The 23,565-nt window shown below is 32.7% G+C and overlaps 3 protein-coding genes and 1 long non-coding RNA gene across 6 annotated transcripts in view; 1 reads left to right on the top strand and 3 right to left on the bottom strand.

Moving 5' to 3' along the window:
* The window catches only part of LOC136985992 (CDK5 and ABL1 enzyme substrate 2-like), a 390,978-nt gene that overhangs the window by 144,368 nt on the left and 223,045 nt on the right, over positions 1–23,565 (bottom strand). The window lies entirely within an intron of this gene.
* Positions 1,798–3,818, bottom strand: LOC136985985 (uncharacterized). The gene is made up of 2 exons (XR_010882411.1): positions 2,916–3,818; positions 1,798–2,880 (listed from the first exon to the last, which is right to left on the bottom strand). It is a non-coding gene; the product is annotated as an uncharacterized lncRNA (long non-coding RNA).
* Positions 4,877–5,961, bottom strand: LOC136985998 (uncharacterized). Its single transcript, XM_067283444.1, has 3 exons — positions 5,210–5,961; positions 5,076–5,132; positions 4,877–5,011 (listed from the first exon to the last, which is right to left on the bottom strand). Exons 1-3 carry the CDS (start codon positions 5,877–5,879, stop codon positions 4,902–4,904), a joined length of 837 nt encoding a protein of 278 aa, XP_067139545.1. The 5' UTR covers positions 5,880–5,961; the 3' UTR covers positions 4,877–4,901.
* The window catches only part of LOC136985995 (CYFIP-related Rac1 interactor B-like), a 48,956-nt gene continuing 30,985 nt past the window's right edge, over positions 5,595–23,565 (top strand). Inside the window, exons 1-3 of one of the 3 annotated variants that reach the window (XM_067283429.1) lie at positions 5,595–5,708; positions 10,630–10,704; positions 12,695–12,816. In XM_067283429.1, coding sequence (XP_067139530.1) covers positions 5,660–5,708; positions 10,630–10,704; positions 12,695–12,816 — 246 coding nt within the window. In that variant the 5' untranslated portion in view covers positions 5,595–5,659. Of the gene's footprint in view, positions 5,709–9,545; positions 10,026–10,054; positions 10,330–10,629; positions 10,705–12,694; positions 12,817–23,565 lie in introns of those variants that run through there. The other 2 variants (XM_067283431.1, XM_067283430.1) reach the window with 2 other exon arrangements.

Consider the following 23,565-nt stretch of genomic DNA (forward strand, 5'->3'; position numbering starts at 1 on the left):
TTTCCTCGCTGCGTAATTGGATAAATCGTCATTAATCGAACGATCCGAGAATCGAGTAATCGATTTTGACGATTAACGACGAATACATTGTACTGGCATTCTATCACGATTAATCGAAAGGGAGAATTTTCCGATCCGACAATTACCTTCGCCTGGTTAATTGCTCGATACCGTTTATGCCATCGATACCTAAAAGATCGATTTTATCCGTTTTATCGGAGGATAAAGCGTGGCACACTTTCCAAAAAAAAAAAAAAAAAACTAAAATTCCTTGATGATATCATCGACACACCATATTTTTAGAAGATTTGGAATAGGATAATAAAGAGATGTTGAAAACACGGGATTAATATTAAACTTATTTTAATTGTAAAAATATTATTCTAAAGACAAGTTTTGTGTCGAAGCAAACCTCTTATAACGTAAAAACCGCCGCTCTTCGGTAAAAAAATAAATGTTTTTCGATCTTTCGATCAGAGGTTCGATTGCTCCTTTTGAAGAAACTTGACCCGTGTTACCACACACACACACACACACATATAGGCCTATATATATATAAAACTTTTACAATAAGGATTTCTAATCGAATGATTACATTTATATAATTTCTTTATACGAAGGCCCAATTGTCAACGTTACAGATTTTTACTGAAAATAATTTCCGAAGACCTTTAAGGTAATTGGACGGATATTGGAAGATTATATAAGTTCGATCCAAAGAACGAGGTGTATGATCTGACAATTGTTTTATATACAAAAGGTAAACGTCTTCGAGCAGAAACCGGAAGTTATACAATTCGTATCTAAAAATTCGTAATCCGAAAGTGTTCGAGGTTCGGCACGTAATTGTAGAAATAGAGGAAAAAACACCGTAAAAAGTTGTTTCGTTAGGTGGAAACGGCTAATCGTTTTACAAATTTAAACAAATAATTCCGATATCATTATTCCGTTTATTAGATAAAGGAATGGAGAACGGAAAAGAGTAATCCGATTATTTTTTTACATACGAAAGGAAAGAGTAATCGCGTAACCGAATTTAATACGTTAGACCTTAACTGTTGCGCCAGAAATTTTTCGGCAGTGTCGCTTTCGATCACGTGACGACCCGCGTAGCTTATTTACGTTACAAACTATTCGACCTCCCGCATTAAATTAATTCCTAAGTAGCTACGTAACGCTCTTACGCAACGGGAAAAAATGGCTACTCTATTCTTTTGACGTAACGATTAAACGTAGCCGAACGTTCGTTAGTCGACACATTCGTTCGGTCGGTCTTACCTGTAAATTGCCGTTTTGAGCGGATTAGGCGAATAGCGACAATTGCATAAATGTTCTAATTTTATTCGATTATTTTGCCCAAGAACGCAATTCGATACGACGTCGAGAGAGAATGAGAGCGCGAAGCTTCCGAATTACTTACAAACGCGCAAAATTTTATAAAATGATTGTTTAGCGCGTAAATGGAGATAACTCGTTAAAATATTTAGATGATATTGGGGTTACGATTGTTTCGAAGTAAAACCGAGTGGCACTGGAAATCAGAAAAACAAAAAATAAATACAAACGGAATTTAAAAAAAGAATTGTTTAAGTATTTCGAACAGTCGTTAAAGCGGTGTCCAGCTGTCTTTCGAAGACGGTCGAAGATTTAAAAAAAAATTCTTTTCGGATATTCTTTTGGCTTTTTTTAATGGTGGAGCTACTTATCGTGTCACGTGAGCGAGGAGCGCGGAAGGCAAAACAATTTAGCGTCGAACGACGACACCTCTCGGTAAAAAAAGAAAATAAACAAGAAAAATTAAAACGAGACAAGCTTTTATTGGTAAAACGGACGTCACATCGACGAAACGATACACGAAGGATAATTGTTTTTACCGGCGGGATCCAGTTCGAAGGTACAAAATTCGGGTTCTCCAAAAATAAGGTGGATATCGGCGGGAACGAGGGTGGTCCCTGTGTTCGGACCGGCGACCGGGCCACCGAGAACGGAGTGGACGACTAATTTACGGCCTTTAATTATCTACGCAGTTCTCCGAAGATATAATTATCCGCCGAGTAACCAACTTCCTAATCTCTCTCCGTTCACCGCCATTCCTCCGTGGAAAAATTTACTCGGTGTCGCCATCTGGAGGAATTTTTATCAGTCGCGGGCCGCTTCCGAAACGACCAAGTCCGCGAGCGGAAAGTTCGTCGACCCAAACTCCCGGGCGGGTCCGAAGCGTCTGAGTTGGGATCGGGCCGAGCCGCGGTCCGAGAGCCGGAAGGGGGATTTGAAAGAGGAGGGAAAGTTAGTAGGGGACGGGTGACGTCACGGCGAGCGGCACGTAATTAGGAAGGGAAGAAAGGGACGATTTACCGTCGACGGGCTTGGTCCAGCGACGAACGGCCGTGGCCGAGGCTCCATACTTCTTTACATTCCATACAGCATCGGCGGCAGATATGGGAAGTAAGGAAGAATGGAGTCCCGTCCAGGCTGTCTTCTGTCTCGGGTAGTCCGCACCGTCCTTCTGTCCCGTCTGCCTTCGGACGACAAATAAGTCGGCGGGACGGAAATTCGTCACGTGAACCGGGACGTAGAAATCCGAGGTTCGGTCCGAGATGCGCCTTTTCTGCCGACGAGTTTCACTGATCCGCAGTCTCGCGTCGCCTGTCCTTATAAGGCTACGGTCCCGACCAAAATATCCCGCAGACTGCAGCTGCTACTTTTGGTCCGACTTCTGCCTCTATAAATATCTCCGTGCCGATTGCGTGCGTCCGAACCCCGGCGGAGTCGACGCGGAGGGCTAACCGGATGCCGGTCCGCGGCCGGGGGTCCTCCGCCCGGCCCACGGCGCGCCGCCGGACGTCGGACTTCCTCGCCCTTCCGGCCGGCCGCCCTCACCTCCCAACTCCTCCCCTCCGGCTCGCGCCCTCGACGCGTCGCACGCGTTCTCTGGCTCCCGTCACTTCCGTCTCTTCCCACTCCCTCCGGACGACCCGCCGGACTTTCGTTAGACCGTCTCATTCGGTGGGAAAAGGGGAGTGCGTCTTGGACCGCTTCTTCCAGTGGGACGGCGGCGTAACCGTTACGTCATCTCCGGCCTGGTTTTCCGCGCCCCCTTCGACGGTCGCGCCGCGCGCTTACGTATTCGGACGTAAGTCGGATCCACCGGACGATTTGGGCAACGGTTTCCGAAAAGTCCGAATTTAACTCGGTCCGGATGTTTTCGGTCTCTTCTTTATCTTGGTTGGAACGGCGCACATCAAAACAGGATGTTCGACGTCCTCGCCGTTCCTGGAGGAAACCTCGTCGGCCACCAAACACCGACGTCTTTGTGCTCCTCTCCAAACCGCTTATCGTCGGGAGTGGGCGCCTTTCTCTCTTCACACAGGTCCAAGGTCCTCTGCGGCAAATGGGAAGAGGAAGAGGAAGCGCCTCCGGTGCGGTCTCTTTCTCCGACGGGACCGAAAATCGAAAATTTTCCTGAGCATCCCGTCGCGTGCCTCCCAGGTGGGAGGTGGACAACGCGCGGATTCCGGCGGAAGTCGAAACCGGTGGCGGCTTGGCGCGCGCACCACGCGTATCGGATTGCCGCGCTTCGCTCGTCTCGCTCGCGCCTTTCTGGGAAAGTCTCTAATTTTAAACCTTCGCGGGGACGATTCTAAATGCAGATGGACCACCATACCCGGAACCGGCGCGCGGCAGACGTGGTAATTAGCCCGGTCGACGGTTTCTTCAGTCCTATTAGTCTTCGATTATCGGTGGTTCGGCCGGAGTATATATAGGAAGGCGCGCGTACGCCCGTCCCCTCTAGCAGAGAATGGCGTAGGTCGAGCGAATAAGACGACGCTTACGTCGACTTCTTAATTATCTGCCGCAAACCGCCGATGCTGGCTGGTCCGAAGGTCGACGTCGTCGGATGGGACGTCTCCCGATCGAAAGCATTAGAATTTAAAAAGGCTCAAATTCGCTCCTTAAACTCTTTTGTCTTGCTCAGATCTGGCCAAAATTCGAGAGATGGCCACGCAGTATAGAGTTAAGAATCGCTCGGTGACCAACCAAGACGAATGATTTTATTGTAATTTTTATATGTGTAATAAAAGTTTTGTTCGTACGAAATGCCATAGACTTGTATTTTAAATTTCCCCCCGAGAAGGAAAAAAATAGGCAAGAGAAAATTAAAGGAGGTCAGATATTCATCTTATCGAAGGAATCGAAACGGAGTCGGTAGGAATAGGCGTTTGAGTGGCATTGATAAAATGGTGCAAGAGATTCGACTGTAGTTTATTTGGTAGATAGAAGCTATATTTGCCGTCTTCTCTGCAAATTGACAAAGATAAAAATAGCCTTCTGGGATACGCCAATTGTAAAAACTTTCGGCCGGATTATTTTTAGTATTTGGACGGAAGGAAGAGAGATCGCTCGACTCCGTCTCGGCCAAAGTTTTCATTTCTCTATTATTCTACGTCCTATCTGAGACCTTAAATTCGTCCGGGGATAATTCCTTAAATGATATTTAAATTTTAAGATATTTAGAGTCCGGATAAATTAAAATATTGAATGTTAATGAGAATCGGACACAGATGTTGTGGGAAATCTTCTAATCTTGTTATTAATCCGTAATAACTGCGTTCAGATTTGCATAGGATTTTTGGTTTGCTTATTACGTGCTTAAATCGATTCCGGCATAAAAATGATTCGGCCTCTTAAATCTTATTAAATTTCGTCCTTATAAAGCTATGAGACGTTGCTTTTTACCACTCTTACGTACTGTAATCTAAAGAAAATAATTTAATTTTCTATTAATCGTTATTATTTATAAACATTTAGTAATATAACAATGGCCTATAACGTGTGTGTATATATATAACCTATTAATTACTGTAAAAGTAAACTTAACTTAAAATTAAAATTTGTAACCATTAAAAATGGTCACTTTCAGACTGAAGATGCAAATAGGGATGCAAGGGTTTTACTTTCTGACGTCGAGACAACCCGATTCTGATCGGTCGACGAGAACGAAAGGAAAGAACTGAAACAGAAAGAAGTGTGGGAAAAAATGCGTAATTTCGTCGGAGAGGGAAAAATGTACTTACGGCTGTGGTGGGATTTAGAGGCTTTTTCCGGTTCTACCTTATCAGCCGGAGAAAAATCTGCAACGAAACGGGAGTAAATATTATTAAATTGGAAAAAAATGACCGATTTACGCCATTCGTAAATATTCACTCGCCTGCTTGTCTTTCGTACATGGTTATTTCCGTTTCTTCTCGATATTTAAGAGTTAACTTATCCGGAACTAATTGGTCTTGTAGATATTCCATTTTCTGGACGTAATCTGACGTATGGTATTTATTTTTGAAAATTTCCATGTTATCCACGACTTCTTTCAATAATTCACTTTCCTCTTCTTTACATAAACTGTAAATTGATCCATCAGTCATATCCTTATCGGAGTCGATATCTTCTCCGTAACCGGAAGACGGAATTGATTTTGTCACTTTAGGAAATAACTGTAAATCAGTATTCTGTTTTTGTCTTTTGCCGGAATTACGATTCGACTCGGACGAATATTTTCTTTTTTCCTTCGCTTCCGAATTAGAACTTAAAGGAAGAAAGGGCAGAGGCGGAGGACGTCGAATGTTCTCCGTAATTATTCGATCGATTAAATTAGCAATCAAAGATGTGTAAAGAAGCCAGTCCGATTCGATTTTCAAAGCCGTCGGATTTAGGTAAAACGTATAAACGAATTTTATTATCAGACCATAAATCGTCCGCAATTCCGTTAAACTCTTTGTGCCTAACGTAATTAATTCGGAGGAATTGGATTCGTTAGTACGTCGCCTCTGGGTTATTGGATAAATGTACTCCCGGTAAACATTGCAAGGAAAGCTTAAATACATTTTTTTCTCGTTAGTTCCAAAGACATTTCGGTCTAGGAGCAATTTGTTCCTTCTTCGGTCTTCTCGGAATAAACCGACATCTTTATCGGCACAACGAAGAGTATCGAACATTTTGTCAACGAACGAAATTTCAAAACCGCTGGCTTTATCTGTTTCTGCTGATAATATCCACCGATTAATATTATTTTCATTGTTAAGGAATACGACGGCAGGCGGATTGGCTTCGATTACCAATTTTTCGCTTATTCCACCTAATAATGATAAATTATTCGAACCTTCATCTAATTCGGTCGACAGGAGCATCGGATTTAGCATTTGCCACTTTTCTAATTTCCTATGGAAAACACTGTATATATTATGTTTGAAAAGTCGATCCTCCGATGTCAAAAAGCTTTTCAAATTTCGCAGATTGGGATACGAATGGAAAACATTATCTTCTTGCCCACGGTCGTCATCCTTTGCGGATTTGCCGTTCTCCGTCGGATTACAATAAATAAGTCTCTCTACACATTTGTTTTCTTTTAATTTTGACATTTTTTTTTCTTAACACTTTCAAAATTGAAAAATTTCTTTATTGTCTTAAGAATTTTCAATATATTTCAAATATTTTATATTCTCGCCGTTAGCTTCTGAAAATAGACCAAAAAAAAAAAAAAAAAAAAATGCTATATGATTTCTTTCCAGATGTTTAATATACAGTATATATAAAGATAATTAATGTTTTATTATTAGGTTGATTAAATTAAGAATTTTGGTAAGAAATTGTAAAGAAAATCTTATTTTATTATCCGAAATTTGAATTTTGAGTGATTTATTTTTTCTTTTTGCTTCGATAAACTTACATAAAAGTAAAGAAGGTTTATGGAGTAGACCTTCTTTACTAGACTTTTGCCGTCTTACAAGTTAGATCCTCAGATCAAGCTCCAAATCTAAGGTTACTACTAGATTTTTCAGCTCGAATGTTCCTCGTATGCACAAGTAAAGATTATAATACGCAGCCATTTTTAAAAAGTATGGTCTCAAATGAGAAATGAAAAGAATTTAAGATGTTTTCGTAACTGAAAATAGGCACAATCTTATACTTTATATCAATCAATCCTGTAATAAGGTTCAAATTTAGGTCAATTGTGACAATGCAGTACTTTATCTTAAATTATTAATTAAGCCAGTCTAAATGTCATTTAATTCGGCTCTACACCGAGGCACGCAAATATAAATAAATCTGTCTTACTTTATCACCATGCATAATTCATTTAAATATCATTTAAAATCTCTTACGATTTCTCCCAATTTTAAATTTGCAAAATGTCGTCTGCTTACTCCAAACTTCGTCTGTTTTCCGTCTTGCTTTTTTGACACCAGAGGTAATACGATCGGCGTGACGTTGTTTTAAAAATTTAATATTCCTTTCACTTATTCCAGTGTCTTATTTAACTTAATTATACAATACAAATAAATATCATAATCTTATATAAAATAATATTAATTAACAAATACAAAACTTTTCAATTAGTTGATACGATTAATATTACGTCCGTTTTCGAGCGCGTTAAGTTTTCCCGACATTATAAATATATTAACTTAATATTCGCTGCTCTTTAAATGACTCTTTGTGATTTTTCATAAAATCTATTAAATTGTCTAATAAAAGTGTTACGGCCTATCTTTTTTTTTTCTTTTTTTTCAAGCCGGATTTTCTAAAATTTCGGCGGACCAGACCAAAAAATTAATAATAACAAATTTAGTAACTTTTTACCGTAAGAAATTGAAAAAAAAAAAATTCGTTTGAGTTCACTATTAATGCTTTTGACAATTTCTTGTGAATCGAGCAATTTATATTTATTTATAGTCGAAACAACATTTATTCGGATAAGGCCGTCGTCCACTTAACACGTACGAAAACGTAAGAAACGATTACGTAAACAAACGATTTTGTTCAAAGGAAATGAAGAAAACTTTCCGTTCGTAGATATAAAAGATTTTACCGTCGATAAACGTTAAATCGCCATACACATTGTAATTTTTAAAATTTTTAACAAACGTATTGAAATGGTATTAATTTTATGGTTTTCCTGTTTAATATGGCGCGACCTTTTATCGATTAAGCAATATAGTTTAAAATGAGTAATCCCGATACTTAAGCAACTAAGCCAGATACTAATTCTACCAAAGCAACTATGTAGACATAATAAATCAAAGTTAATACTTATTTTCTTAATGACTCCTCTATTGTTTTATTACTTTGTTTTAAATTAAATCTTCTAATAGCTCTAATAGTTATTAAAATACTTTTGAAAAAATACTAAAAAGAAGTTACTCTCCGAAGTTTTTATTGCGATAAAAAGTTAATTAATTAATAAGATATTAAAAAATACCCTCTCTAAAGGGAATTTTATCGGCAATGATGAATAAGCAAATTACCGAAAAATAAGAATAATTTTTCAAATATTTCATAGAATTTATTTACTTCAACTCTCTCTCTGTCTCATATAAAAACCTTTATACAGTATATAGGCCTATATAAAGATTTATATGCGCTAACTCTTCTATAAATAACACGTATATCGGTCTACATGCTTCTTACATACATGTGTTAAGACATATAATACCATATAAATATAGGAACCTAGTAAATAATAATTTATATGTATATGTAGATTATAATAACAGTGCAGTCAACAAAGTCCCGAAATTTTAATATCAAATTTGAAAAAATTTCTTATTAGGAGAATACAAAAAGTTGTTTTTAAATTTTTCTAATTTCAAAAAACTTAATTTTATTAAAATCTTTTAATGTTAAACGTTTCGTTTAAGAAAAGAATACGCATAATTTATAATTTCAGTCTATTTGTTAATTCAGAAACTTGTACATCATATAAGTTCGGGAAAGCAGTCAACATCACGACTGAATGAATTTTCCGGCTCAGCCATTTATGTTTGCTATGAGGTTACAATTTTAGGTTCTTTTTTTTTTTTAAAAAAAAACTATTCCTTTATTTATAAATTTATTTTCTTGTAATAATCGAAACGTCTTTAGCTTTTCGTGTATAAGATTTTATTGTTAATACTTGTTTATGTAGAAAGAATTAAATTTAAAAAATATAGCAATAAGTTATACAAAATAAATAAGAACACAAAAGATAATTTCTAATTGAATATATTATTTACTTACGTATTATAATTTTTAAAACTTTATATCTTTAAAACAAATTTTTTCCATAGTTTTAATCTTAAATATATTTTAAGTTTAGTTTTTCTAACTGCCATCGTTTCCAAAGCGCAGCTAAGGGGCCCAACATATTTCAGTACATTTTTTTTTTTTTTTCTTTTTTCAAAGCCAGGATAAGATTTCCTACTGTTTCAAGAGTTAGTCTCCTACATCTGTCCTTTGTTCTTTATAAGTAACGATTAATTTGATTACTATTTCAAGAATAATAACATCATTTAATCTCTCGATTTTTTCACTGTTTAATTTTAATCTAAAATAGTCCAAGACTTTCAATACTTCTTTAATTTTATAATTAAAATTTATTACACGCAACCTTAATTTTATAAATATTATTATTAATTAATTTTTTTTACATTACGTATGACTACAGTTTTTGGTTGGCGAGTATTCTAAGTACATTGAAAATGCTTCGTTTATTTTACCAGAAAAAAACGCTGCGGATTAATTTTTATATTATTTAAAATATAAAATAAAATTTTCTCTAGTTATTAATAACGACTGACGACAGAATTTTCTATCGTCAGACGAGCGATTAGTCACATTAATTTGAATACTTAACACGATTAAAACAATGATTACTCGGTATGGTTCATTAAATAATTCAAAAATTCAAATGAACAATTCGTCATTATTATTGGTCGGAAAATGCGATTCCTCGAATCGTTATTTGCTTATGTTTAGTCACGTGACAAACGACCGGATGTTTGACTGACATCACGCATACCAAAGAATTTATGCCATAATTTGTATCGAAGTTATCAAATTAAATGCGATTAAGATTTTTATAAACCTTAAAGTTATGAATAATCTTTCAACCGTGACAACAACAGTTACAAATTTAAGCGCAAAAAAAGGAAATAACATCATGAAGATCACATGACATACCGGAAAAGGATCATCTCATTGACTTCCTCGAGGTAAGTTCGGTAGAATGTTGTTTATTTTCATCTTTTTATTTAAATTTATAAGAAATTTGCCGATGCCTTGTTTGAGTATAACAATAGGTAACTAGATTGAATACAGTAATATTAACAATAGTGATTTGATTCTGGAGTTTCTGCTGTCTTCGACATTTTCGACCATGTGCTCACTTCCTTGTATATTTCAACATAGTGTTTATCTCATTCCTGGTTTTATAATTATTTAAAGTGTTTTGTAATTTTATCAAATATATTTCTATTTAAAACTTGAAATTAAAATCTTACCCGAGAGCATTTTCCAGTAAGTAAATAATAAAGTTATTTCAATTATTTTTAGCCGTATAAAAATGATTTCGGTTTACATTATCATTAGTTTCTAAGTTAGTTAATTAATTTAATAAATAAATAGAATTATCTGCAAATGTAATTAGCCGAAGATTAAAGTTAATCTCGCGCTAATAATGATTTTAAACTTAAGAATAAATTAACTAATTCGTATCAGCTCTTACTCCTATCTTTTAAAGGCTGTGTATTTATAAGTTTGTATACTTCTATACTACCTTTTTAAAATATAAACGAATGATATTTATTTTTAATATAGCAAGAATGGGAAATTTGCTCAGATTATTATCCAGAGAAGACCCTCCAAAGTATGATGTCTTTGTTGATTTCGAAAGTATGTTTTTAATTAAATTAATTTCATATTCATGTATTTTATAAAATCATTACATATTATTTAAACTTATTTGTAACTTGTAAAACATTTTAAACAAATGACACAAATAACTTCCAGACTAATATTGTTTTCATGTATTTAGCAGAAATTTTACATGAGATTTAATTATTAATTATTTTTGAAATGAAATTTAATAAATGGAATAAAAACAAACTTTTCATGCAAAAACATTGAACTATAAATATTAACATACATTGTTAATGTCTGATTAAAGCAGACAGAATACTAGTTGATCAATTACTACTATATTAGGAAGCATTTTTGGAAGCTTTTATGCATCCATCTTCAGTTACAAACCGTAAACATTTCTGTAGTTTGTGGGTGAAGATATGATAGTAAATGGAGTTGGAATGTGATTATTCGATATTAACGTATTGCTCGTTTACAGAGTAACATATAGTAATTTGAAGATTATAAATATTTATTCTGCTTAATCTGTTTTAGAAATCATATACTTCAATTGATAATGTCAAATGTGTATGTGTGTGTGTTGTATATATATATATATATTTTAGCATATATAGATATTTTGTCTATCTTTCATTAATTATTTAATTATAAATGTTCAGCATAAGTTATTATTATTTTGTTTTAATAAAATAATAATAATTTAAAACTTCTATTATTATATTGCAATATTTGAATGTAAATGTAGTTGAAGAACCCCAAATATTTGCTAAATTTTCAGTAGAGTTGCCAAATAATAAATAGGTAAATCGTTAAAAGGTTTATATTTACAAATTTTCTTAATTTATTGCATTTATTTATCATATATTTTGATTAATATTGTAATTGATTAATTATGTAATTTTTCAAAATATTTTTTACAGTAAAATATAATAATATGCATTTTGAAAAAAGATATGTAAATTCAGAATATTATTATAAATATGTTAAACATTTGCAATTATAGAATATCACTTTGATTATTATTTTAAAATGTAGAAAAACAATAGTTTCATAAAATTGATTAAAATAGTTTCCCTTGTTTTATAGCATTGCTTATAAAAATTTGAATAAAGAGTAAAATATTGTGAATGAACCAAAAAACAGATTAAAATTTAATGTATTTTTATTTTATTTTTATTATTAAACATCTCTCTCACTCTCTTCTTGTAATTAGTGGTTGTAAAACAACTCTTCACAGCTAATTAACAATAAAAATGTTTAGATGTTCTTTGTGTAATTGTACAGATAATATTGTAATATGTTCATGATCAATTGGATGTATATTCTTACATTTTAGCAGGGCTGCTTTTAATTACAGAATTCTTTTTATATTTTAAAAATATTTTATCTTCACACTTCATTAATTGTGAGTTAAACATTTTATTACATGCATTTTAAAAACTTTATGTAATTCTATATAATATATATGTATAAATTTACATATTTACATAAGTAAATACTGTATACTCATATATTATCATAGCTATTTATGTCTTAACATGTAATAAGATTTCTCTTTTTTTTTTTTCCTTTTATTTAATGAATCATAAAATTTTATACAATGAAGTAATTGAAAATTATTCTTTATTGCATATTTCTTTTCTTTTATTCTTCTTGTTTCTCCATGCAATATTCATAAATAAATGAACAAAATTATATGAACATACATGTGTATGTACAGATATATTTTGTATACTTGTTTTTATTAATTTGGTGCATTTTAACATAGTTCTAATTATACAACTATCAATAGTTATTTTTTCACTATTGTTATTAATTGTACCATTTGTAACATATTTTGTTGATTTTATTTAAATTCAGTATTTTCAGCTAAAAAGATTTTTAAAAAGTATATGTTATTTAAGTTTAATATAATATTAAATTATTAATTAAAAGCTTAAATTTGTTCTAAAAGTTTATTATTAATATAAGTCTATTATTATAAGATTTAAGAATGTTAATACTTAAAATAATTCTTCAGGTGCTCAACCAACAGAAGCAGAAAGAGAGACTTTTGATATAGTCTGTAATATATTACAGCATTCCAGAGGCATCTTGCAAGAACTGAGTAATTATAGAGGAGCTGGAAATGAAATTCGAGAAGTGAGTATAGGATTTACACTTTTTTTCTATATTCTATTGGCATGATATGTTAATAATTATTAAGTATGTTGTACATATTTTTGATTTTATTCTTTATAATATTTAACAGTTCAAATAGGTCAGACTTAATTTTCATAAGTCTTACTGTTCTGACTTAATTAAACAATTCACTCAATAAAGGATTTGAATAAACTGCATTTTATATTTCCATGAATTATATAAATTCATCAAACAATTGCATAACAATTATTAAACTATTTAAAATATTTTATTGTACTTAAATAGAACATGAAATAATGTATCAAATATGAATTATGAACATTTTAAAAATTTCAATATTTGATAGTTTTATTTATTGTATATAATGGATTATAAACATGAAAAAGTTATATTTTTATATTTTGCACATGTTAATTTATAATACAGTATAATCAATTTCAATCATGAGATGCTGGAAAAATGTTTGTTTAGAATTTTAGTTTAATTATGTTTTAACATTGTTTCCTTTCCAAAATACACCTACTGACAAAAAGTCCAACACCTCTTTCTTGGTGTGTGAATTGAATAAAACTTTATTATTGCAAACATAATGATAATGATAATAAGTGATCTTACAATATCATAGCAAAGGGACAACAGTACAATTTAAAAGAAATTCTAGTATGATGGAGTACCTCCTCCTACCTGGATACACACACTTGATACTGTCAGGAATGGAAGTCTACAGAGACCATATGCTATTCTGCAAAATGTTCGTCCACATCTAATGTAGACAAATATTTTGCATTTTCCATTCCAGATCCCTCATGTTCATAGATAGATGCCTGCTTCAGCTATCTGTTTCCACTAATGCTCAATGGGCAATAAATATGGAGACTAGGTGAGCCAAGGAAGTATGGCAATGTGATGGAGACATTCCTGGAAAACCTTAGTTGTGTAAGCAAAGCTTTATTTTACTGAAAAATGACCATTTGCTGTCCCAACCATGAAAGGTACATGAAGCACTGGATTTCCTGAATGTATGCTGTACCATTGATGCTCCTTAAATTACTACTAAAGTTGATCGACTGTCAAATGAGATGGTCCACAGACCAGCGAGACCAGCACCAACACTTCACTAGCACACTGCACTCACAATAAAGATGGCATTGAAGTGCATATCAGTGCAGTGGTCCTCCACCCAACTAATATGGTGGTCATATGTTTCTGAACAAATCCCAGTTTTATTGCTAAAGACAATACACTGCCAGTCTATAACAGTTCCTGCTTCCTTGTCATGGCACATATGCAAATAAAGCTGGAAATGTTGAGGTGCTAATGAAAAGATTGCAGGCATGGTGACTGTGCATCTAAATTTGCCTCTGCTAGTCACTTACCAATTATAGAGGAAGAGACAAGATTCTGTAGCATTCTAGATGGTAGATAAAGACACAGTTTTAATCTTTTGTGCTTGTCTCACAATCAGAAGATGATCATGACAAGCAGTTATGTGCCCTCACATTTCCATTGTCCAGCACCATCTCACAGTCAGGTCAGAATGGCCCAGATGTTGAGTAGTTTGGCAAAACAGCCATCCTGCTTCCTTCAACTCTCTGATATGGCCTTTGTCAAACTCCATAAGCTGTGCATAATGTCTTTTGACTGCATCATACTGGAAACCCGATGTTCAAAATTCTGACCTCAGTGAGCTGCTACAAGCCTTTTTATAGGATATTGGGATAGGAATTTTAAGGCATTCTGATAGCATGAAATCAGACTACCTGCCTGAGACATATCTTTTGTCCAATTACTGCAAAACTTGGTAAATATTCTATCTGAGTATGTAACTTTTTTGTCAATGAATAACTAACATAAAACAACAAACTATTCTAATTCAAACTATTTTAATTTAATTCTAAAAATCAACTTTAAAGGTTTGATTTTTAGAATTAGATCTGAGACTCAAAATTTTTAAAAAAATTATTATGATTATAAATAAAGTAATACATTGAAAATAATAAAACAGTAGGACAAAGATATTTGAAAACATTATATTTTTATATAAGATATAAGTACTTTTGTGTCTTGGATATGCTGTTTCTTCATTTTTTTTTTCTGTTGCTATAATTTTATGTAGTTTTTTCTGCTTAAAAATACATAATTATTTAACTCTGAATACCATACTTTTATATTGCATAAAAGCATACATCATAACAATATCAAATTCCAAGTTAAAGAATTTGTAATTTTAATGAATGGCCTAACTTATTGCTATCTTATCATTCTAATATTTTTTTAAAGTAATTTTTGTACTATGAAATACAATATTGGTTTTTGATAGATAGCTTAGGATAAAGTCTGTTTAATCTAAAACAAGAATTACACTGAAAATAATTACTGTTAAAATTATGCCAAGAAATTGATGGGCATACAATAAATCTCTCTAATTTTTGTTTGGTTTGTAATATAAAGCATGAATGTAACAGTTATTTGTAATTTGTTTTTTGTCCATTAAATTGTTGAATTAAATGAAATAAAGTAATGCAGTGGGATTGCAGTGGGATTCAAATACTTTAACACCAGATTCACTGCACTAGTGACTGTTTTAAGTATTAAAAAAACATTAAAAGTTTATAAGCAGATTTTTACAGTATTTATTATACCAATGTATTCTGCAAATTGAAAAAAATATACAAAATAATGTGTGTTTAGTTTACTTTTACCACTATAATATTTTAAAATAAGCAACTCATTGCTGGAATTTTCTGACAACATTTGGTGGCACCATCTTTTAAAGAGTTTTTTTTAATAAAATATAAAATATCATATATTTTTAACTATTATAAAATGGCAAAAAGCTTAATTTTGAGGGTAAGGATTGATTTTATAAAAAATTGTAAATGCTAATAACAAATAAAATCATCATTAAGTCTGACCATACTTGTGATATACACTTACACCATACATACAGAAAAAACCCCCAAATCTTTATTCATTTCTTGACATTTCAAGGTGTCCTGAGTCCAAAAATGTAAAAATGTTGGGGGGGTCATTTTTTGACCAATCACCATACTTTCCCTCTGTTGTATATAACAGCCAGGGGAGTAACATTGAAAATGGCTAGACCTCATTGCATCCATCAGCCACAAATACCCAGATGAGAACAAATTAATATTATTTGACAATTGATTAAAAATATTTTCTACCATAAAATGGATTATAAAAAATATTACATAAAAACCTTTTATTAATGCTTTTTGTGAAGGATATTTAAACTATAATTTAGTTATTTCCATATTGCGTTTTGAGTGGAATCTTTGATAGCTTTCTTCACTTTAATCCAACGATCATTGGCTGTGATTAATTTTCACTCCCTTCCCTGGGACTATTCAGCAATAGTAATCAATGTATTAATATTTGTATGCAAAAATCATCCTGGAAACATATTTATTGTCCTGCATTTCCTAGATCCAATCACAGACATTTGTGCCTAGAACTTATTATTGTACCTGTGAGTTGAGCAGAAAACATCAAATGATTAACTGTGATAGGTGGTCACAGACCAGTTGCAATCGCAGCAGCAATGAGTTCTTGCTCACACTTATTGTTCTGTTGCAGTCAGTCTTTCTCTATTATTCTGTTCCAGTCTGCATTGAGCTGTTGAAAGTTGGCAGTTTTATGCAAATGCAGTCTTTGTGATAACTTGTAATATTTGTTTAGACAATTTATAATTTGGCAAATTGATTTTGTTAAAAATAAAAACATTTTAGGAAGCAGTTTTGCTGAACTGGTACAAACCAACTGAATCCCACTACTGAATGAGATCAAACCCAGGATCCATGGATGATTTTATATGGTCTTCAAAGAAAGTACAGCAAAGCATTATTTTTAAGTAATGTAAACATTTGACATTTAAACCTCACAGAAATAATTGAATTTAATAAACTGTGGTACCAATTGTGGCAAATATAAAAAAGTATTAACTATAATTTAAGAAACTATCAAGTATGAAAGTGAAATTTGTATTCACCACAAAACAATTAGAGTTAAAGATTCAATTTTCAATTTTTCAGTTAACTCTACAAAGGTGTTAATGATAATGCATAAAAGGAAGCTTTGTTTTACAAATAACAAGTTTTGGAAAATGTGATACATCCCAATGCCACCCACAAACCATATTTAACCTTGAATACACAACCTATATAACACTATATAAACATTATTCGATACCATTGAAGTGGATTAATAATTATATAATAATTTTTTTCATTCAGTTATATGTTCTAATTTTGTTTAAAGAATTGAGGAAATTTAAGACAATTTACAATATTCTAACAATGTGGTCCATGCTGTAAATATTCAGAGAGCATGATATTGCAGGCTCATTCTCTATTGAATATAATGTAATGAAAAGAAAAAAACCCAGCTTATTATTACTATTATTTTTTTATTCAGAGAAGATTATATAAACAAGAATAATTACTGGAATGCTTTGATGCTGGAGAATAATTAAGGAAATCAAATTTAATATTGAGATGAAAATAAGTTAGGAAGCATCAAAGTCAGGAGTAAAGCTCTGTAAATGTGATTGAAGTAATGATTGCATGATTAATCGTTGGTTAGTGACACTAATCTTGTCATTCCTTGTCATGAAGATTGTATTAAGTTAATGCTTGTGATAATGGATTTCCAATCCCTTATCACAAGCATTAATTAAGAAATTTTTACCTCATTAGCTGTTCCTGTGTATTCTGAAGTCTCTGCTCTAATTAGTTTTAATTACTGAAGAACAAGTCAGACTAGGAAAGTTAGTCATTTTTCTTGTGTACTCTACTATAAAAAAAATGATATACTAATGTGTGTTTAAAATTATTTATTTCCCTTGATAAGAAAATGCTTCATTCACAGGAGTATATTTTATAACAAAGTGAGCCAATCAATAAAACTGTATAAAACCAATTAATATTTGGCTCAGGCATGTGATAATGAGAATGATACATTATTATTAATAATAATATTATTATTATTATTTATTATTATTATATTACACTAGTCTACAAATTGAAAAAAAAATTTCGGAACAGAAACGGCAATAAATGAATTTTATTCTTTTTTGTTTGCTGAATCTGAAAATGAAGCCAGTTTTTTTCCATCACGCACAACATTTTTATTATATACCATTAAAAAATTGATGAAAAATGTGAATTTCCCATAGTGACCAAGTTTATTGGTATATTAAATTTCATGAAAATGCTAAATAAATTTCTAATACTCATATTTTATTTCGCTGATTACATAAAAAACTGTTGTATAACATAACTGAAACAGGCATAAAAAGTACTTGAAATTTTTTTATAACGAGTTGGATAATCACTCCTTCCTTTGGCGTAGGGTAGGATCTTTTCTTTGCAGAAACCAGCTGTAGTAACTCATCATCGATTCGACCCATCACTCAAATTTGGTGGGAAAAAGCCCAGATGAGAATGCAAGAAATGGATTTTTAAGAACATCTGACAGTCTAAATTTTTGTAGTTCAGCAGGAGATTTTTTTACTAAAATATCACTATTTTGTGCTTTGTTATTTCCAAGAAAACCATGGACTACATCTTTAAACGATTTCCATGCCTTTAGTTCTGTTATTCAACTTCATGTTAAAATTTTCATCATTGAGTAATTTTCTAATCTGAGGTTCAATGAATATTTCTTCCTTTAATTTAGTTTCACTTAACCTAGGAAACACTTGGCTTACATGTTTAAATCCTGGTCATTCTTGTGAGGCCCGGAATTGCATTAAAAAGAGAAAAGTGTAAAATTAGTTAAGGTCAACAGTGAAGAAAACAAGTTGTATGAGTGTTGAATCAGCAACACTGCACTCTCGATGTTGATGCTCATAAAGAGTAGCAGGAAAAACAAAGTTTTAGATAAAGAAAATTCAAAAAGGAAAATATTAACAATTTAAGACGCAGTTTAGAAAGCAAAATGAAACTAGAAAATTTTAGAATGAGCATAGGTGTCATAGTCAACAATTAAATGTGATCAGAGTTTAAAAGACTGTGTTGGGTAAATCATCTTTAGCCGACTTTTTCTGTGACCTATAGGGTGCTCCATTTACACCTGGAGACAGGTGGGAGACCAATTAGAAGGCGCAGAAGAAAAATCTGTCCAATTTGCAACAAGTTGATCTCTAAAAACTTATAAAAACTCAGACTTCTTCAAGGTAAAAGGAGAGCTTCCACTAGACTGACTGTTGCGTTTTGTTTACCTCTGTTAGTGGTGTTTCTGTTTATCTTTTGCGTGCTGTCTCTTCAGATTTTGAACTTTTAACTCGACGTTGCTATGGGGCACCTCCAGCGTAGGACCAAACCAAAACTGAAAACAACTGCTGAAGACAACCTAAAGAGCTGATCTTAATTAAGGACCATTGCTAAATTAATGTAAGCATTTTCGACAAAAAAAAAAAACAATTTCTATGTGAAATGCTTGTTTTTCTGCCTCCTCAAAACCGCCACCTACATATGTATAGTCCTTAGTCATCCCAACTGTTGGGAATAAAACCCCCATTTCGGCAAACTTACATTTTTTATTCAGTGCTTTAATAAAATTTTCTATCAGTCCCAATTTTATATGTAAAGGGGGCAAAATTACTTACTGAGGATTGACTAATGGAACATACTTAATATTGTTTTGCCCAGAAACGAAAGTCTCTTTTTGGCCAATCTTTAATCACATAATGTTCACTTGTTGCACGACTGTCCCACAGACATAAAAAGTAGCAGTATTTTGTAAAGTCACCTTGCAGTCTGAGAAGAAGACCAATAACTTTTAGGTCACCACAGATACGCCATAAGTGAGCACTATAATTAACTGCTTTTAAAATTACTTACATATTTTCATATGTTTCTTTCAAACCAACAGCATGCGCTACTAGTATAGAGAAGGATTCTTGTTTGAATTATGCAGTAGCACTGCTTTTAAGCTTGTTTTTGACGAGTCTATAAATAACCGCCAATCATCAGCTTTATAAAGAATATTCAACTCGGACATCAAACCATTTATATTGCAACAGGAACACAACTGATCTGCCATAGTGAAATATTTCATTAAATCTCTATTTCTGTGTCTGAAAAATGAAATTTTGGTATCCTTATGCAATAAATTCCACTGATTTAAGTGTGAACCTAACACTTCTGCTTGCTGTTTTGATAAATGCAAGTTGCAAACCAAATCATTTAGTTCCACTTGTGAAATGAGATGTGGTTCACTATTTGATTGTTCTGGTATAAAATTTTTGTCTCTTGAATCTTGTGCTGCTGCATCAGAACAATCCTCTTCAGAATCAGAAATCTCCTGCCAAGAAACTGGGGCTATGGGAATAGATAAATCCTCTCCATGAGGAACTGGTCTCATAGCCAATGGATGTTGTGCTAGCATAAACTGCTGTATTGTTTCAGTCAGTTGCTTTTTAATCAGTCTTAACATGGTACAGTGTATGATTATATTGTGTTGAGATTGATTTGAAAAGCCTGCAAAAATAATGAACTTCTTATTGACTTTATGATGTGAGATCCAGATAATGTTTATTATCTGGAATATTTAGCACACCATGTGTCTAAACAATCTGGATTTGTGAAACATTAGAATACTGGATCACCATCAACGATTTCAGATTGTTATGTACTTTTCAGGAAGCTCTGGATTATTGCACATTCCAGATTATCAGGGGCCAGATTTAATGAACTTCTACTGTAAATAAAACAAATCTAAAATGTGCCAAATATTTTAACATCTACTACTACCAATCAGAATAGTTGTCTAACCTTCTCAACCATTTAGAGTTAAGAGTACAGTAACTATTTTCAGCATAAATAGTAAATTTTCCAGCTGGTACTAAAATTATTGCTGTAATGTTGTTTCTAAAATTTTTGAAACTTTCTAAATTATGATTGTTTAAATTTTTCTTATTTTTACCTTTTAAAACAAAAATCACAAACAGTTCAATGTTTTCCATTGGGTAATTGAATGGTTTTGAACTATTTTTTTATTGTGTTTTTCATTTCAAATTTGATATTGTTTAACAATGTTAAAATTACACAATGTTTTAAGTTTTTAGGATAGATTTTAGCAATGTTTATTTGATGATGATGCATCTTTGTTTTATTATTTACAGACTTTAGACAAAATAGAGATATAAAATCTTTTTATTTAAATAATTTAATAGATTTTATTTGTTATAAAATCTATTTTATCTTATATTTTTGTGAAATCAATAAAAATTAGAATTTTTATATATACTAATTTCTATATCTTTGTAAGATTTTAATGAAAAATCATTGTTATTTGTAATCTCAAGAACATTGTCTCAGTTTATTTTAAAACATTGAAAAAGTTTACATCTCAGATCTGTTCTTCATGGACATAATTAAAGAATACCAAAGTAGGTTAAATGCTATTCTCAGAACACAGTTAAATGCAAAACATACAGTTAAGGCAATAAACACATATGTCATCCCAGTACTCACATATTCTTTTGGAGTTATACATTGGACTCACACAGATCTTGAGCAACTCCAAAGGAAAACAAGAACAACACTTACTAAGTATAAACAACACCATCCTAAATCTGCCACAGAAAGATTAACCCTTCCACGTAAAGATGGCGGACGTGGCCTGATTGACATAGTTAACCTTCACTACAAACAAATACAGTCACTGCGAGAGTTTTTCTACAATAAACAAGAAACATCACAATTACATAAAGCAGTAACTCTAGCAGACTCAAATAACACACCATTAAACTTACACTCACATCATACGGACACAACACAACATATAAAAAGCATAGACACCATTAAGCAAGCGTGGGCTCAAAAGACACTCCATGGCAGGCATCTTTATGATCTGACCCAGAATTTTGTTGACAAAACTGTGTCAAACAGCTGGTTAGCTCGGGGATACCTCTTTGGGGAGACGGAAGGATTCATGATCTCCATACAGGATCAGGTCATAAATACTACAGAAAACACATACTCAAAGATACAACACTCACAAATGACACATGCAGAAAATGTCACGTCATGCCAGAAACTATACAACACATCACCTCTGGTTGCAAGCTCTTGGCACAGACAGATTATTTACACAGACATAATCAAGTAGCAAATATAATACACCAAGAGCTTGCAAAGAAACACAAATTATTAGACATCCACGAACCATACTACAAATACTTTCCACAGACAGTATTGGAAAACAACACGCACAAAATGTACTACGACAGAGCCATAATCACAGATAAAACAATTTACCACAACAGACCAGACATCACACTCATTGACAAACACAATAAAATCACATACATTATAGACATATCCATTCCAAACACTCACAATATACAAAACGCATGCACTGAAAAAATTAGCAAGTACACAGAACTTGCCCAGGAAATAAGGCATCTGTGGAGGATGGATAGGGTGCTTATTGTACCTGTCGTTCTCTCCTCTACAGGTGTCATACCACACACACTACACAAAAGCCTGGGCACATTACAATTGAATAGAAATACATACATCACACTACAGAAGGCCACTATATTGAATACATGTCATATTGTGAGAAAATTCCTGAATACAGACACACATACTGATACACTTCTTTCTGTTTTAGTTACTATGACTTGACTTTGGTTCAGCTTAGTACACAGCCACTTGTGTTAACTGAGTATATCTCACTTAACCCAACATAATAATAATAATAATAATCAACAACAACAACAACTCTCTTGCTAGTCATCAACTTGTCAAAGTGCTATGCCAATAAGGTATATATGGAGAAATAATGCAAAGAGGGACTCATAGGCAGCATCTGATACAAAGTGGGCAACTGCTAAACACTGTTTCTTTTATCAGGGAAACTGATTTATAAACACCTAGCTTTAGATATGTAAGCATCATTCCTGTGGGAAAAAATGATTGTTACACATTTACAGGTTGATACTGGCTTGATTGTCATTCAAGTTATGCTTGGAGGTATGCTTGTGAGTTAGGCAGAGGCTCATTTGAAAAATCTGCAGTCTCCCTTGGTCACTAATGGCAAATGCAGTACTGACCCAAGTATCGCTACTGCATCACAAACACATTCACCACCAGGGTCGGTTTTGCACCTGCATGCTACAGATATTTGGCCACCCCTTATCAATGCTGATTGCGAGTAAATTCATAATCTAACCCAACCCATGAGATCCTACTGGATACTTAAACTTAATCATAAGACTAGTGCTGGTTATTTTGTGCCCTTAGTTCACTAGTTGGATATTTTTTAAAGTGAAATTTTAAATTTAAAAAGTAAAAGTTATTTTGGCATGCTTTATTAATAATATACAAAGTAATATATAATATGTAATCCTTCTAAAAATTGAGCCTTTTTTTATTTTCATTTGTAAGTAATAATTTTTTAAAATTTTCTGTTATAATTCATTTTACAAAAATGTTATAAAATACCAAAATTGAATACAGTAGCCCCTCGTTACATTGCAGATTTGGATATATCACACTTTTTTGGGGTTCTCCAAATTTTAAATGCACTCCAGTCAATAAATTTTAAATCATCAATTGCTTTTTGCAACGAAATACGGTATTTTATTCCCATCATTGTCCTTGAAACTATCACTGCTGGTGAAACAATAAATTCATCAAGATCTAAATAAGCAAAACAGGTGGATAGATCAATTATCATTTATGTTTCCTTTTGATTTTAAAAGTTGTTTATTTATTG

The sequence above is a fragment of the Centruroides vittatus genome, unplaced genomic scaffold, assembly GCF_030686945.1.
Source record: "Centruroides vittatus isolate TY-2023 unplaced genomic scaffold, ASM3068694v2 contig_986, whole genome shotgun sequence".
NCBI classification, from domain to species: Eukaryota; Metazoa; Arthropoda; class Arachnida; order Scorpiones; family Buthidae; genus Centruroides; species Centruroides vittatus.